The following is a 14,459-nucleotide window of genomic DNA, read 5'->3' as shown; positions in this document are numbered from 1 at the left end:
ACAAACATATTAAACAGTGGGCTTTCTAACAAGTAGGAAGGTTTGTGTCATGTTTGTCCTCAAACAATAACCATACTAAAATAAAATAAAATATTTCCCCCAAATCGTCTTCCATTTTTAATCCTTTTTTAAAAATGCTTAAGGGAGCCACTTAGGCGGCACTAAAGAGCTGCAGGTTGCTGACCCCCGCTTTAAAGCTACCTTTCACTTAAACCTGAGGATCTCAGCTATTGCACTCATCGTTTCTCATTTAAAGTGAAAACAGCCACATTGTGTGAAGTGTTTTCATTCAGCATATCATTTTTGATAAATATATACATTGAGTGTTTTTAAGCATGTTTCTGTTTTAATATCGTGCTCATGCTGTAGTTTAAGGCTATATTTATTTATTTATTTATGTATTTATTTATTTCGGCAATCTTCACATAAAACAAAGAACAACAACAACAACAAAATAATAAAATAAAATTTTTAAAAAAATAATAAATAAAATAAAATAAAAACACTCATTTGAGCAATGATTGAGCCGAATATACTGTATATAGTGAACTACACACTATATACAGTGTGTAGTTCAAATTATGTCAAGCATTTAATTTTCATTTTGTTGGGTACAAGATTTGTTTCTTTTCATGATTCAAACGCTTTGACTTTTTCCGTTTGTGAAATAAACTAAAGGAAACATAACAGAGCTGCTCCGTTATCAAACACTTTGACTACAGAGTAAAAAAAAACTTAACTGTAAACAACTGTAGAATGGTTGGTGGTTTTTCCACCGCATTACTGCAAATTGAAAAACTATTAAAAAAAACTATTAAACAATTAAAATAATTTTTACAGTAATATTTTATAAACGGAGCGTCTTTTTTTAACCGTAAAGTCTACAGTCTTCGTTTTGACAGTGTAATACTGCAAATTGAAAAACGACACCACTTACTTTTACAGTAAAATTCTGGCGACTTAGCTGCCAGTTTTTTATCGTAAAATCTATAGGAATGGAAATCGAAAACCAAAGTAATCAGTTCCTTGGAATCGCTTGACATTTTTCTCAACGATTCTCTTCACAATTCCTGTGGGTGGCAACTACGTTATTCTGCAATGTGCAGAGTGACGCCAGGACGCAACATGGCGCCCAGGCCGTGGAAGTTTGGCTACGAGAAAATATTGCAGCAGCCATACTTGAAGTAATTGCAAAGTAACTATTTCATCCAAAGGAGGACAAACAAGATATTTGCTGACACATTTGAACACACAGCATGCATTAACTATAAATGAATGTTGAACTACTCTGATAAATCTAAGCAAGCCTTTGCTTTTTTGAGTTTCACCAGTATATTTTAAAGGGAGATGACAATGATTCTTAAAAGTGTTGAAAATGTTACTAAATGTAACATTATTGTGTAATTTCCACATGTTTTATGTTGTTAAATTCTACAGAATAGCATTTATTTCTTACACCGTAATCATTTTATTTTTTCAGTTATTTTTCATGCTAAATATGTTTATCTTAAGAACTCTAGGCTAGACACTATAGGCATCGTAAGGTCATTGTAAAGCGCTTTGAGTACCTTGAAGGTAGAAAAGCGCTATACAAGTACAACCCATTTACAACCCATTTATTGTCACACCCGTGTGACTGTTTTGTACTTGTGTTGTTTTTCCCGTTTGTGTGGTGTTTAAGTTCCTGTCCAGTAATTGTAATTGTTGTTTCATTTCCTCTGTCTGTCCACTGTGTACTGGCTCCTACACCTGGCATTGATTGGCAACCAGGACAGACCTATACCCATTTGCCAATCAGTCTCCTATTTCAGTGTCGGAGGGATTACTGCTATGCTAATTGTATGATGTTTGGAGTGTTTTTTTGTTTCCCAAAATCAGCTCCGTGTCTTGTGCCCTTTTTAGCTGCACTCGCCTTCTTTTGTTCTTTTCCCCACTGTTAGTGTGTTTTCTGTTTATATTACATTCTTTTTACTCACCGTATCTTGGGGTCACGTCGCCAGAGCTGCCCCCAAGCTCATGGCAGTCATGTTACTTTTAAACTAAACACAATTGATGCTAATCCACCTTTTTGTTTTCTTTATTTCCAAATAATCGATTAGAGAACCGATAAGGAACCGAATCCTTAAGCAATACGGAAATTGGAATCGGAACCAGAATACTTGATCAATTCCCATCCCAAAAAAGTACCGAGATTTTTAACAGTGTAGAAATTGAGCGCAATTACTAACCTTAAGTTGTCATGGCGACTGGAGTCTGGCTTCAGGGCGGCGGTGCTGTGCATTTTATGTAATGTCATCACTAAGATAATTAGGTTGATCTGAGGACAACACAGAGTGAACACTGTAAATACTTTGTAGTCATAAATACATCATTAAACTCACTATCTAGTGGCAGAGGTGCCATATAGGGGGAGAAAGTCGCTGGGATGTGAGAACTCTTACCGTGATAATTACACCCACAGGTCCGAGGAAACTCCAAATGAAGTAATTGTCGGTTCGCAGCCAGCAGCTAGACATTCAAACACAATAACAAATTATATTAAAAGTGCAACAGCGCCCCTTTTATACCTCTAATTAGAGATGTCGATAAATGGTTTAAAATGTAATATCGGAAATTATCGGTTTCAAAAAGTAAAATTAATTACTTTTTAAACGCTGCTGTACGGAGCGGTACATATCCGGAAAAACACGGACGTAGGCCAGTGTACTCTGGACTGAAGCTGTGTGTCTTCATTGTTTTTGTAGCTGTTGTTTGGAGGCATGTTTAAAAAAAAAAAAATAATAATGCACTTCGTTAAAGTCAAAGTATAGTATTTCCCATAGTTGTAATGGGCATCTGGATTATATCAGGGAGAGCATGTCCCAAATTCCAAACTGTTTTGAGGCATGTTAAAAGAAAATAATGCACTTTGTGACTTCAATAATAAATATGGCAGTGCCATGTTGGCCCTTTTTTCCATCACTTGAGTTGAAGTTGTTCTCTTATTTTGGAAAACCTTGTTTTTGATTGATTGATTGATTGAAACTTGTATTAGTAGATTGCACAGTACAGTACATATTCCGTACAATTGACCACTAAATGGTAACACCTAAATACGTTTTTCAACTCGTTTAAGTCGGGGTCCACGTTAATCAATTCATGGTAAAGTTACATTGATTATTAATGCATCCAGCGGGGCTTCACAACAAAATTAGGCATAATAATAATGTGTTAATTCCACGACTGTTTATATTGGTATCGGTTGATATTGGAATCGGTAATTAAGAGTTGGACAATATCGGCAAAAAAGCCATTATCGGACATCTCTACTTCTAATCAATAGTACATGCTGTCTTCGTAGCTCAACAGTGACACACCCTCTGTCAATAGTCACAATGTTTTTACTTTATGCTCTTTAGCACTTATTTATTGGATCTTAGTAGATCTGAACAGTCTTTTGTTACCAAATATATGTAAATAAGAACATGCATTTCACAGTTTTCATCAACATACGCGGTTTTTGAGCCGTAGCCTCTGAAGTCAATGGCTGCCGACACAGCCACCACCAGCCCGGGTACAGAGTAGCCACTAAGGTAGAAATACTTCCTCCTGGAGTTCCGTGCCTCGAACACCTCCCGCTGCAAAATGTACAACTCGACTCCTTCCAAACACAACCAGCAGAACACAGAGAGCAAGGAGAAATGCAGCAGGCCAGCAATGATGGAACACACCACCTGCAAATATATATGTGTGAGAAAAACATGTAAGAAATGAAACCAAAAAAATATGGTTTCAGGTATAATAAATAGGAACTCACCGTGTATTGTGTTTTGTTAGCCCCAACAAGGAAGAGAAGCTCAGTGATGAGCAAGTTGGCCCACAAGTTGCAGTGGATGGTGCTGTGGTCAGTGTGCCAGGGTGCCCCCTGGCAGCATAGGGTAGTAAGACAGGTGGCCAAACACACCAGAGCCACAGAGATGCCCACCCAGGAGACCACATAGACAAGAAGTTCCTCCACTCCCACACCAGACTGTTAAGAGCATAAACACATAGCATGTTAGGAGATCATCTTGACTAACATTCATACAGTTTCTACACCGCTTGTGTGTACTAGGCCAGTGGTTCTCAACCTTTTTTCAGTGATGTACCCCCTGTGAACATTTTTGTGATTCAAGTACCACCTAATCAGAGCAAAGCATTTTTTGTTGAATAAAAGAGATAAAGAAGTAAAATACATTAGTTTTTGATTTATTAAATTGTATAACAGTGCAAAATATTGCTCATTTGAAGTGGTCTTTCTTGAACTATTTGGAAAAAAAGATATAAAAATAACTAAAAACTTGTTGAAAAATAAACAAGTGATTCAATGATAAATAAAGATTTCTACACATTGAAGTAATCATCAACTTAAAGTACCCTCCTTGGGGATTGTAGATTAGATTAGATTAGATTAGATAGTACTTTTTTTATTCCGTCAGGAGAGTTCCTTCAGGAAAATTAAAATTTTCAGCACAATCCCATTCAAGTTTAGACAAACATTACAGGGAGACAGAACAGGATCGCTGACGGGTCTGCCGGCTTCCAGCGCCCCTTACAAAAAAGATGAGATAAAGGTAAACAAAGAGGGGGGTTGGGGGGTAGGGGGGTGGGAGAAAAAAAAATAGAAGTTTAAAATAAAATAAAAAAATCGGTCTTAGCCTGGGCCCTGGAGAGGAGGTGCAGACTGAGGCCAAGGGAAAAAACAAAACAAAACAAAAAAAACTCATAGCCATGGTACACATCCCTCTTCCATGTGTGTAAGAGGGAAACATCAAACATCAAAGAACACAGAGGACATTAAATACATTGTAATATAGATCCATCTGGATTCATGAACTTAATTCTAAACATTTCTTCCCAAAAGAAGAAATCTTTAACATCAATATTTATGGAACATGTCCACAAAAAATCTAGCTGTCAACACTGAATATTGTATTGTTGCATTTCTTTTCACAGTTTATGAACTTACATTCATATTTTGTTGAAGTATTATTCAATTAATATATTTATAAAGGATTTTTGAATTGTTGCTATTTTTAGAATATTTTTTTAAAATCTCACGTACCCCTTGGCATACCTTCAAGTACCCACAGGAGTACGCGTACCCCCATTTGAGAACCGCTGACCTACAACACATCGCTAAAGTGGATGTATTTTTTAACTGGCTTAGCATATATTAATGTACATTAGTTGGCTTTTAGCTTTTGTAATGTGAAAATGTATCAAAGTGGCACTTGCATCCTTCAATTTTACTAAATGCGGCCCTCGCTGGAACAAGTTTGTGGTGAGCATGTCCACCGCACAGAGAGAGCAAAAGTTAAAATCCGAATCCCTGTTAGAATGGGTCTGTGTGGAGTTTCTTTTTTTCCCCATGCTTGCTTGTTTTTTTTTTCCATGGACTCCGACTCAAAGACATCCATGTAGATTCCATATTATTCAAAATTGTGAAAGTGAGAATGACTACCAGTCCAAGGTGTACACCAGCCTTTTCACCAATGTCAGCAATGAGGGATTCCAGTTCAGCCATGGCCTAGTGCAGTGTTTCTCAAATGGGGGTACGCGTACCCCTGGGGGTACTTGAAGGTATGCCAAGGGGTACGTGAGATTTTTTTTTTAAATATTCTAAAAATAGCAACAATTAAAAAATCCTTTATAAATATATTTATTGAATAATATTTCAACAAAATATGAATGTAAGTTTGTAAACTGTGAAAATAAATTCAACAATGCAATATTCAGTGTTGACAGCTAGATTTTTTGTGGACATGTTCCATAAATATTGATATTAAAGATTTGTTTTTTTGTGAAGAAATGTTTAGAGTTAAGTTCATGAATCCAGGTGGATCTCTATTACAATCCCCAAAGAGGGCACTTTAAGTTGATGATTACTTCTATGTGTAGAAATCTTAATTTATAATTGAATCACTTGTTTATTTTTTGACAAGTTTTTAGTTATTTGTATATCTTTTTTTCCCAAATAGTTCCAGAAAGACCACTACAAATGAGCAATATTTTGCACTGTTATACAATTTAATAAATCAGAAACTGATGTCATAGTGCTGTATTTTACTTCTTTATCTCTCTTTTTTTCAACCTAAAATGCTTTGCTCTGATTAGGGGGAACATTAATTAAAAAAATGTTCTCAGGGGGTATATTACTGAAAAAAGGTTGAGAACCACTGTTGTAGGTGACAAAGAAAATTTGTGTAATCTAATCACTGGGGCTGTCAAAAATAACAAGGTAACTCATGCGATTAATTATAACAAATTTGATTATTCCCCAAAAAAAATTACATCACATGTATAAGCAAATTAAATACCAATTTATTTTACTCCTTTACGTTCTATCTATATGAACAATACAATTGCATTTGTGACCAATAATTGGAGTTTTTTTTGGAAGTTAATTGAAACCGTGCAAGCAAATTTATACTACTGGTAATACTTGTGATTAATCATGATTAATCCAAAATCAAACGTGTGATTAATCTGATTTTAAAAATGTATCATTTGACAGCATTACTAATAACATTCACAATAATAATTAATTAATTAGATTTTTACGATCTGCCGAGGGCCAATTATTAACAAGCTGCAGGCCGAAACTGGCCCCTGGACTACACTATGGACCCTCTTGCACTGGACTGGTAATTCTCAAATATTTTCTGTTATGCCAACCCCCCCCCCAGGGAGAAGAAAATAATTTGCGCCTCCCCTCCCCACAAACACACACACACACACTCTCCACGGTGACTATAAATAGTATCATTTGTCTACAAACTTGTTGTAGCTCTGCATAACATTGTAAGCTTATTAACGTTCAAGGAAACAACACGCCGGTCTTTCCTCGTCTCCCGGCATTGTTACAATGAAGCCAAGTGCTACAAAAGCTTCATCATATTCTGGTACGGCAAAAAAGCATGTACCCCGAGGTCACACGTGCCCCCCTAGGGAGACCCGCCCCACTATTTGAGAAGGAACGGACTACACCAACATGCAGGCACAGACAAACATAAAAATGCATCCTTGAGGTGTTAAGTAAATAGAATTCAATTGAATTTCGTATGAGACAAAACAGCCTGCAGCTTTTAGAAGCATGTCTCTCACAGATCTTTTAATGGTTATTAATAAACTTCTTGTGAGTAAGAGCAAAAGACTGGATTGTGATGGCACACTACCCCCAGTAACAGAATTTAATCTGCCTTTCTGATCTGGGTAATCGTCTCTATTCTGCGGTTTTCAGAGCAACCGCGTTTAATGAAAAAAAGACATAAGAGATGTTAATTCTGTTATGAATGACACTACCATGTCATAAACAAATGTTCACATAAGCTACGAAGTACTTGTGACAAGGATGCATTGTGCAAGGCAATGATGATACAAGTAAAGTGGTTTCCTTTACTAAGCCGTTTGAAAAGGTTGTCTGAAAACAGCAACAATGTATCCCATAGAAAATAATACGCAGAACACATTTGTTTGTTACGTGTAATGGTTTGCCGTACGATAACTGAGAAGACATACAAAAACTTTTGGTGAAAATTTTCGTCGAAAACCGAATCATTCGGAAAGTGGGGTATTCCAAAACCGAGGTACCAGTCATTCCGTGGATTTGCATGTTTATTTGGAGTGTGTTTCTTACAGCAGGTTGTTTATACGTCATGAGGACCGCATAGCTGGACAGGTGATTGCAGGCACAGGTTGTATGTGTGTTGTTGGTATGCAACAGGCGGCATCCTTGTGTGGACCATCTGCCACTCCCAGAAACCCCTGATGCATTCCAAAAAGAACAGTTGGGACCAATGTGGTTATCCTGCTGTGAAGACAACACACACCCAACACAGGGACAACTCTTTAGTGATGTTAAACAGAGTTTTTGTTGTTGCCAGCATTGACTTAGACAGCAGACCTGCAGGTGTCTGAGAGTGAAGACCACCGGTTCAGAGAGGAACACTCTATTGGAGCCTCTGTGCACAGAAGCGGAGATGACGTGGGAGTTGACCACCAGGCGCCTTACTTCTGACCCCTGGCCAAGTCCAAATCCAAGTCGCAGGGTGGAGTTCTGTGTCGTCAGGAAGGAGCCCAAGTTCTTATACAAGGAGAGGACCAGCTTCACTTGGCCTGTACAATGAAGAGAGGAAAAGTATCCGTAAATGTTTTTATTTGTGGTTTGTTTTAATATTGAGACGAGTAATACCATTATTACTGTACTGCTGCAGAGCCACTGCTGAGATCTGCAGGATGCTGTCACTGTCGTAGGAGTGCGGGAATGTTAAGTCCTGTATGTCTGCCTCTGTGTTTAGCACATACACCTCCAGATCTAAACACACAGACGTGTAAATTGGATTTTTGTTTAGATTTTTTTCTAGGTCTGGTGCTTTCAGAAAAAGACAAAAGACATACCGACGTTTGGTGCTCTGTCACTGAATCGGCCTTCATAGAGGTTGTTAGCCAATAGGAATGCTCCTTTCTCTACTGCATCTAACAGAAGTGATGCAGAGCGGGACTGGTCAGGACCGCTCATGTCCGCCCAGGACACCAAGGCTTCAGGACCCAAAAGGTTATCGACTGTCTGGACCACGGCCTGATAAGGAGAAAGGTAGAGCCTGTTTATGTATTCGTCTGATTGTTCATCCGTTATTCTATCAACATCTCTTCATTGACTGTCCAGTCCATCATCCAGCCACCCATCTATTCGTCCATCTATAAATCTATCCATCCATCCACCGATCCTTTCAAAGATGCATCACTAATCTCTCCTGCCGTCCAATAATCCATCTGGCCCGAGGTTGATTGTCAATAGCTTGGATCATCTGTCTAGTTGTCCATCTGTCATTCCGTGATTAATCCATCTGTTCTTTTGTCTACTCTTCCTGTCTGTCCATCTTGCATCTATTCCACTATCTCATAATCTCAATGTCCGATCAGCTATCATCAGGGGTGGTGTAAGAGGGAGAAAAGTCAATCTAAAATAATTTTTAGAAAATAGTAAAACATTAGTCTGTTTCTTCACAGGGTCCAAAATCATTGATGGCCCCCCAGCTGGCTATTATTTATCTGCTTGCCACCTGTGTGTCCGTTACCAATCCATCTCCATCCATCCATCCATCCATCTTCTTCCGCTTATCCGAGGTCGGGTCGCGGGGGCAACAGCCTAAGCAGGGAAACCCAGACTTCCCTCTCCCCAGCCACTTCGTCCAGCTCTTCCCGGGGGATCCCGAGGCGCTCCCAGGCCAGCCGGGAGACATAGTCTTCCCAATGTGTCCTGGGTCTTCCCCGTGGCCTCCTACCGGTTGGACGTACCCTAAACACCTCCCTAGGGAGGCGTTCGGGTGGCATCCTGACCAGATGCCCGAACCACCTCATCTGGCTCCTCTCGATGTGAAGGAGCAGCGGCTTTACTTTGAGTTCCTCCCGGATGGCAGAGCTTCTCACCCTATCTCTAAGGGAGAGCCCCGCCACACGGCGGAGGAAACTCATTTCGGCCGCTTGTACCCGTGATCTTGTCCTTTCGATCATGACCCAAAGCTCATGACCATAGGTGAGGATGGGAACGTAGATCGACCGGTAAATTGAGAGCTTTGCCTTCCGGCTCAGCTCCTTCTTCACCACAACGGATCGGTACAACGTCCGCATTACTGAAGACGCCGCACCGATCCGCCTGTCGATCTCACGATCCACTCTTCCCTCACTCGTGAACAAGACTCCTAGGTACTTGAACTCCTCCACTTGGGGCAGGGTCTCCTCCCCAACCCGGAGATGGCATTCCACCCTTTTCCGGGCGAGAACCATGGACTCGGACAATCCATCTCTCAGCCCGTTTATCCAATACTTTTTTCTTAGGAAAAATCTGACAATTTGGGAAGACGTGACTCCGGTGGAAGAGCAGACGTGCCAGCAAATTGAGAGTTCCTGGTTCGAGCCCAGTTTCTGCCATCCTAGTCATGTCTGTTGTGTCCTTGAGCCTGACACTTTGACAAACTTTAGTGATCCACAAGGGAAATTGTTCCACGCAATAGCTCAGTTACAAAGGCTGGAAAGTGTAAGGATGGAAAGGGTAATGCAGGTATAAAGTAGACTAAAAATGTGCCGTAGTAGCAATATAAAATATATGTAATATTTACATATTATATACTGATATATTATAATCCATCCATTTTCTACCGCTTGTCCCTTTTGGGATGGCGGGGTGTGTTGGAGCCTATCTTAAGGCAGGATACACCCTGGACAAGTCACCACCTCATCGCAGGGCCAACATAGATAGACAGACAACATTCACACTCACACATTCACAGGGCTAATTTAGTGTTGCCAATCAATCTATCCCCAGGTGCATATCTTTGCAGGTGGTAGGAAACCTTATTACCCGGAGGGAACCAACGCAGTCACGGGGAGAAAATGCAAACTCCACACAGAAAGATCCCGAGCCCGAGATTGAACTCAGGACTACTCAGGACCTTCGTATTGTGAGACAAATGCACCAACCCCTCCACACCGTGCTGATATATTATAATATTGTATTATATTTTTATATAATACATACAATGTATTATATAATACAAATCCCAATTACCATGTCAATATTACAGTATATGTAACAACTGCAGCAAAAAAAGAGCAGTATAAAATAAAGAGTAATGAAGAGTAGATCCAGCAGAAAATATACATTATAAACAAAAAGAGGTAGCTATAAACAAAGAGAGGTGGCTACTTCACCCTTGCAACCTGCTCAGCCTTGTGGTTATAGCATCCGCCGTTAGAGTTCAAACCCCGGCCGAGTCATACAAAAGACTATGAAAATGGGACCCATTACCTCCCTGCTTGGCACTCAGCATCAAGGGTTGGAATTGGGGGTTAAATCACCAAAATGATTCACTGCTCACCTCCCAGGGGGTGATCAAAAGGGTGGGTCAAATGCAGAGGATAATTTCCACCACACCTACTGTGTGTGTGAAAATCATTGGTCCTTTAACTTTAACTCCTGATGGGTCATAGTTAGCACCTTGCATGGCAGCTGCCGCCATCAGTGTGTAAATGTGTGTGTGAATGGGTGAATGTGGAAATATTGTCAAAGCGCTTTAAGAACCTTGAAGGTAGAAAAGCGCAACACAAGTATAACCCATTTCCCATTTACATAAAGCAGAAAGAAGAATACATTTCTGTCATCTGCTCATCCATCCATTACCTGCACATAAGCCCTGCACGTGCGTTCCCTCTTCTGCAGCTGCAAGGAGAGCAAACACAATTTGCGTTACAAATGTCCACATTGAGATTATGCTCCTCTTTTCCACAAAAGGTCAAGTACACATCAGCATGAATCTGGGAAGCAATTCACCTTGTTGTAGTTACGTGGCGCAGACTCCTTATTGACTGGTCTCAAAGCTTGCAGCTGGGAGTCCAAAATGTCCAGCAGTTGTTCGATTAGCTTGACAGACATGCTAACATCGCCCGCGTAGATCCGCCCACGGGTCAGGTTGACCAGTTCTCCGGCTATGTTTGCTGCATTCTCTCCGCTTTTAATCTGGAGGGAGGCCACAGAGTGACTTTTTTTTTAATTATTCTTGACATTTAAAGTGGAAGTGGCTTACTCACTGCTTTTTGGGTCATTTGCATGAGGTGTGTGTTAATGTGACTGACCTTCTGTGAAATCTGGCTGACCCAGGGAGAAGTACAGTTAGAGAGGTCAGGCCCTCTGGAGCTCCAGCTCACTGGAGACAACATGCACTGGTAGGAAGCAATGCCTGCAGGAGAAGACATACATGGTCAAAAAGAAAGCCTCCTGTGACACAGGACAATTAACGTTTTATTTCTACTGCCAAATCATAGTGATTAATCAAATTAATGCAAAAGTAACTAACATTGTGTTTGAATAGTCACACATGCACTTTAAGCTATTTCATACATACAACAGGGAAGGGATTAATGTGGCCCCAGTCTTCTCGCATAAGAAGAAGACAATGGTTAATCATTTTGCAATGCAGTCTTCTGAAAATGATGGACAGCGCCACTCTACATTACAAGAGATGCTGTGGTCAAAGTTGGAATTGTCACAAAACACATTTTAACATATTCAACACTCTACTGTCATCTGGCATGCAGCTAAAGTGGGTAGTCCATGTCCCAATTTGTCACGTTTCATGTGTCAGCTAAATTGCAAAGAATGGGGTCAAATGAATCTCCTTCCTACTGTATTGTCATCTTTCTTGAGTCTCGCGTGAGAAGAAGACAATGGTTAATCATTTTGCAATGCAGTCTGCTGAAAATTATGGACAGTGCCACTCTACATTACAAGAGATGCTGTGGTCAAAGTTGGAATTGTCACAAAACACATTTTAACATATTCAACACATTCAACACTCTACTGTCATCTGGCATGCAGATAAAGCGGGTAGTCCGAATCCCAATTTGTCACGTTTCATGTGTCAGCTAAATTTCAAAGAATGGGGTCAAATGAATCTCCTTCCTACTGTATCGTCATCTTTTTTGAGTCTTGCGTGAGAAGAAGACAATGGTTAATCATTTTGCAATGCAGTCTGCTGAAAATGATGGACAGCGCCACTCTACATTACAAGAGACGCTGTGGTCAATGTTGGAATTGTCACGAAACACATTTTAAGATATTCAACCCTCTACTGTCCTCTGGCGGCTAAAATGGGTGGTCCAAGTCCCAATTCGTCACGTTTCATCTGTCATCCAAATTACAAAGAATGGGGCCAAATGAATCTCCATCCTACTGTATTGTCATCATTCTTGAGTCTCGCGTGAAAATAAGACAATGGTTAATCATTTTGCAATGGAGTCTGCCGAAAATTATGGAAAGCGCTACTCTAAATTACATGAGACGCTGTGGTCAAAGTTGGAATCATCACAAAACACATTAATATATTCAACACTCTACTGTCATCTCGCGTAAGTAAGTAGTCCACGTCCCAATTTGTCACGTTTCATGTGTCAGCTAAGCCGCAAAGAATGGGGCCGAATCAATCTCCTTCCTACTGTATTCCCATCTTTGAGTATTTTTCTTGTGCAAAACGAAACACCAATATTATAGATAATAAATGAATGATATTTAATTGTGATTATTCGAAAGTAATCCAAAACTATCCCGTGATTTAAATCTGTCAATACGTGACAGCACTACTTTTAATGTGATAGTTAGAAATGATGTTCTAAGTCCGAGGTTAGCAACTCACGGCTCTTTAGTGCCGCCCTAGTAGCTCCCTGGAGCATTTTTTTTTTTAAATTGAAAATGGAAAAAGATGGGGAAACTTTTTTGTTTTGGTATGTTTTTTTGTTTGAGGACAAACAGAACACAAACCTTCCCATTTGTTAGGAAACCCACTGTTTAATATGTTTGTGTATGCTCCATTGATGAGAGTATTTGGTGAACACCGTTTTGTCCTACTAATTTTGGCGGTTCTTGAACTCGCCATAGTGTGGACTGTGACGCAACAGTTTGTTTACGTGTAAAATCTTCCACTCCTTTGTCTCATTTTGTCCACCAAACGTTTTATACTGTGCGTGAATGCACAAAAGTGAGCTTTCTTGATGTTATTGACTTGTTGGAGTGCTAATCAGGCATATTTCAAGCTAGTCAATGCTAACATGCTATTTAGGCTTGCTATATGTACATATTGCATCTTTGAGCTCATTTAATATCCTTCACTTGTATCTTCATCGTATATAATTTCGTTTTGCATGTATCATTAGACATTATCTGTATGTAATATTGGCTGCATTTCAGATAGTTATTTGTGTGCCATGTTTTTCCAGACCACAACAAACATTACCTAGCTTGCCAAAGATTGTAATAAATCTATTAAAATAAGATTTATTACAAAATGTATTACAGCCTGCTTTTTCCTTTGACTTGGACACAAACACATCTATACCTTTCGGCCATTCTAAGCCTGTAATTTCCAGAAGTTATTTCACCTTCTGAGTAGCCTCTGATTTACTAATGGTTTGTAATGATGTGAAAACGTGTAGAATAAATATTACATTTCAACATTTCTGTCAAACAAGATTTGCTTCACCTTGTGACACATTGTCATTTGAATGGGAGGATATTACAGCTCATATAGACACTTACGTCATGTGTTGCCTTTATTATAAGACTTCAATTTTTGCGGCTCCAGACAGACTATTTTTTTTGTAATTTTGGTCCAATATGGCTCTTTCAACATTTTGGGTTGCCGACCCCTGTTCTAAGTGAATACAACAGCAACCCAGTTAAGAATCCTGCAGTGGAACGATACGACTAACTCGACACATAAAACAGTGTCAGAATGATACACCAAGACCAACACACAAAATGTCCGCTTTCCCTCGGAGGGAGAGATGGTCTAAGGAAGACAGCTGCGCAGCGAGAGGAGGAATTGACGGGCCATGACTTAAAAAAAATATATAACTACTGTTTTCTTGTCTCTCATGTGAAGGGGAGT

General features: G+C 39.7%; 1 protein-coding gene across 2 annotated transcripts in view; it reads right to left on the bottom strand.

Annotated features, from left to right (window-relative positions):
* LOC133538770 (adhesion G protein-coupled receptor L1-like) overlaps positions 1-14,459 on the bottom strand; it is a 106,705-nt gene that overhangs the window by 10,731 nt on the left and 81,515 nt on the right. The window contains exons 9-19 of one of the 2 annotated variants that reach the window (XM_061880539.1): positions 11,653-11,756; positions 11,351-11,536; positions 11,201-11,239; positions 8,419-8,599; positions 8,213-8,335; positions 7,925-8,136; positions 7,658-7,831; positions 3,797-4,009; positions 3,493-3,713; positions 2,442-2,508; positions 2,229-2,317 (exon numbers count right to left, since the gene is read on the bottom strand). In XM_061880539.1, coding sequence (XP_061736523.1) covers positions 2,229-2,317; positions 2,442-2,508; positions 3,493-3,713; positions 3,797-4,009; positions 7,658-7,831; positions 7,925-8,136; positions 8,213-8,335; positions 8,419-8,599; positions 11,201-11,239; positions 11,351-11,536; positions 11,653-11,756 — 1,609 coding nt within the window. The remainder of the gene's footprint in view (positions 1-2,228; positions 2,318-2,441; positions 2,509-3,492; positions 3,714-3,796; positions 4,010-7,657; positions 7,832-7,924; positions 8,137-8,212; positions 8,336-8,418; positions 8,600-11,200; positions 11,240-11,350; positions 11,537-11,652; positions 11,757-14,459) is intronic. The other variant, XM_061880540.1, reaches the window with a different exon arrangement.

This window comes from Nerophis ophidion, linkage group LG20, assembly GCF_033978795.1.
Source record: "Nerophis ophidion isolate RoL-2023_Sa linkage group LG20, RoL_Noph_v1.0, whole genome shotgun sequence".
NCBI lineage: Eukaryota > Metazoa > Chordata > Actinopteri > Syngnathiformes > Syngnathidae > Nerophis > Nerophis ophidion.
Note: the sequence above shows the minus strand (reverse complement) of the source record. Positions and strands in the feature narration are given on the sequence as shown.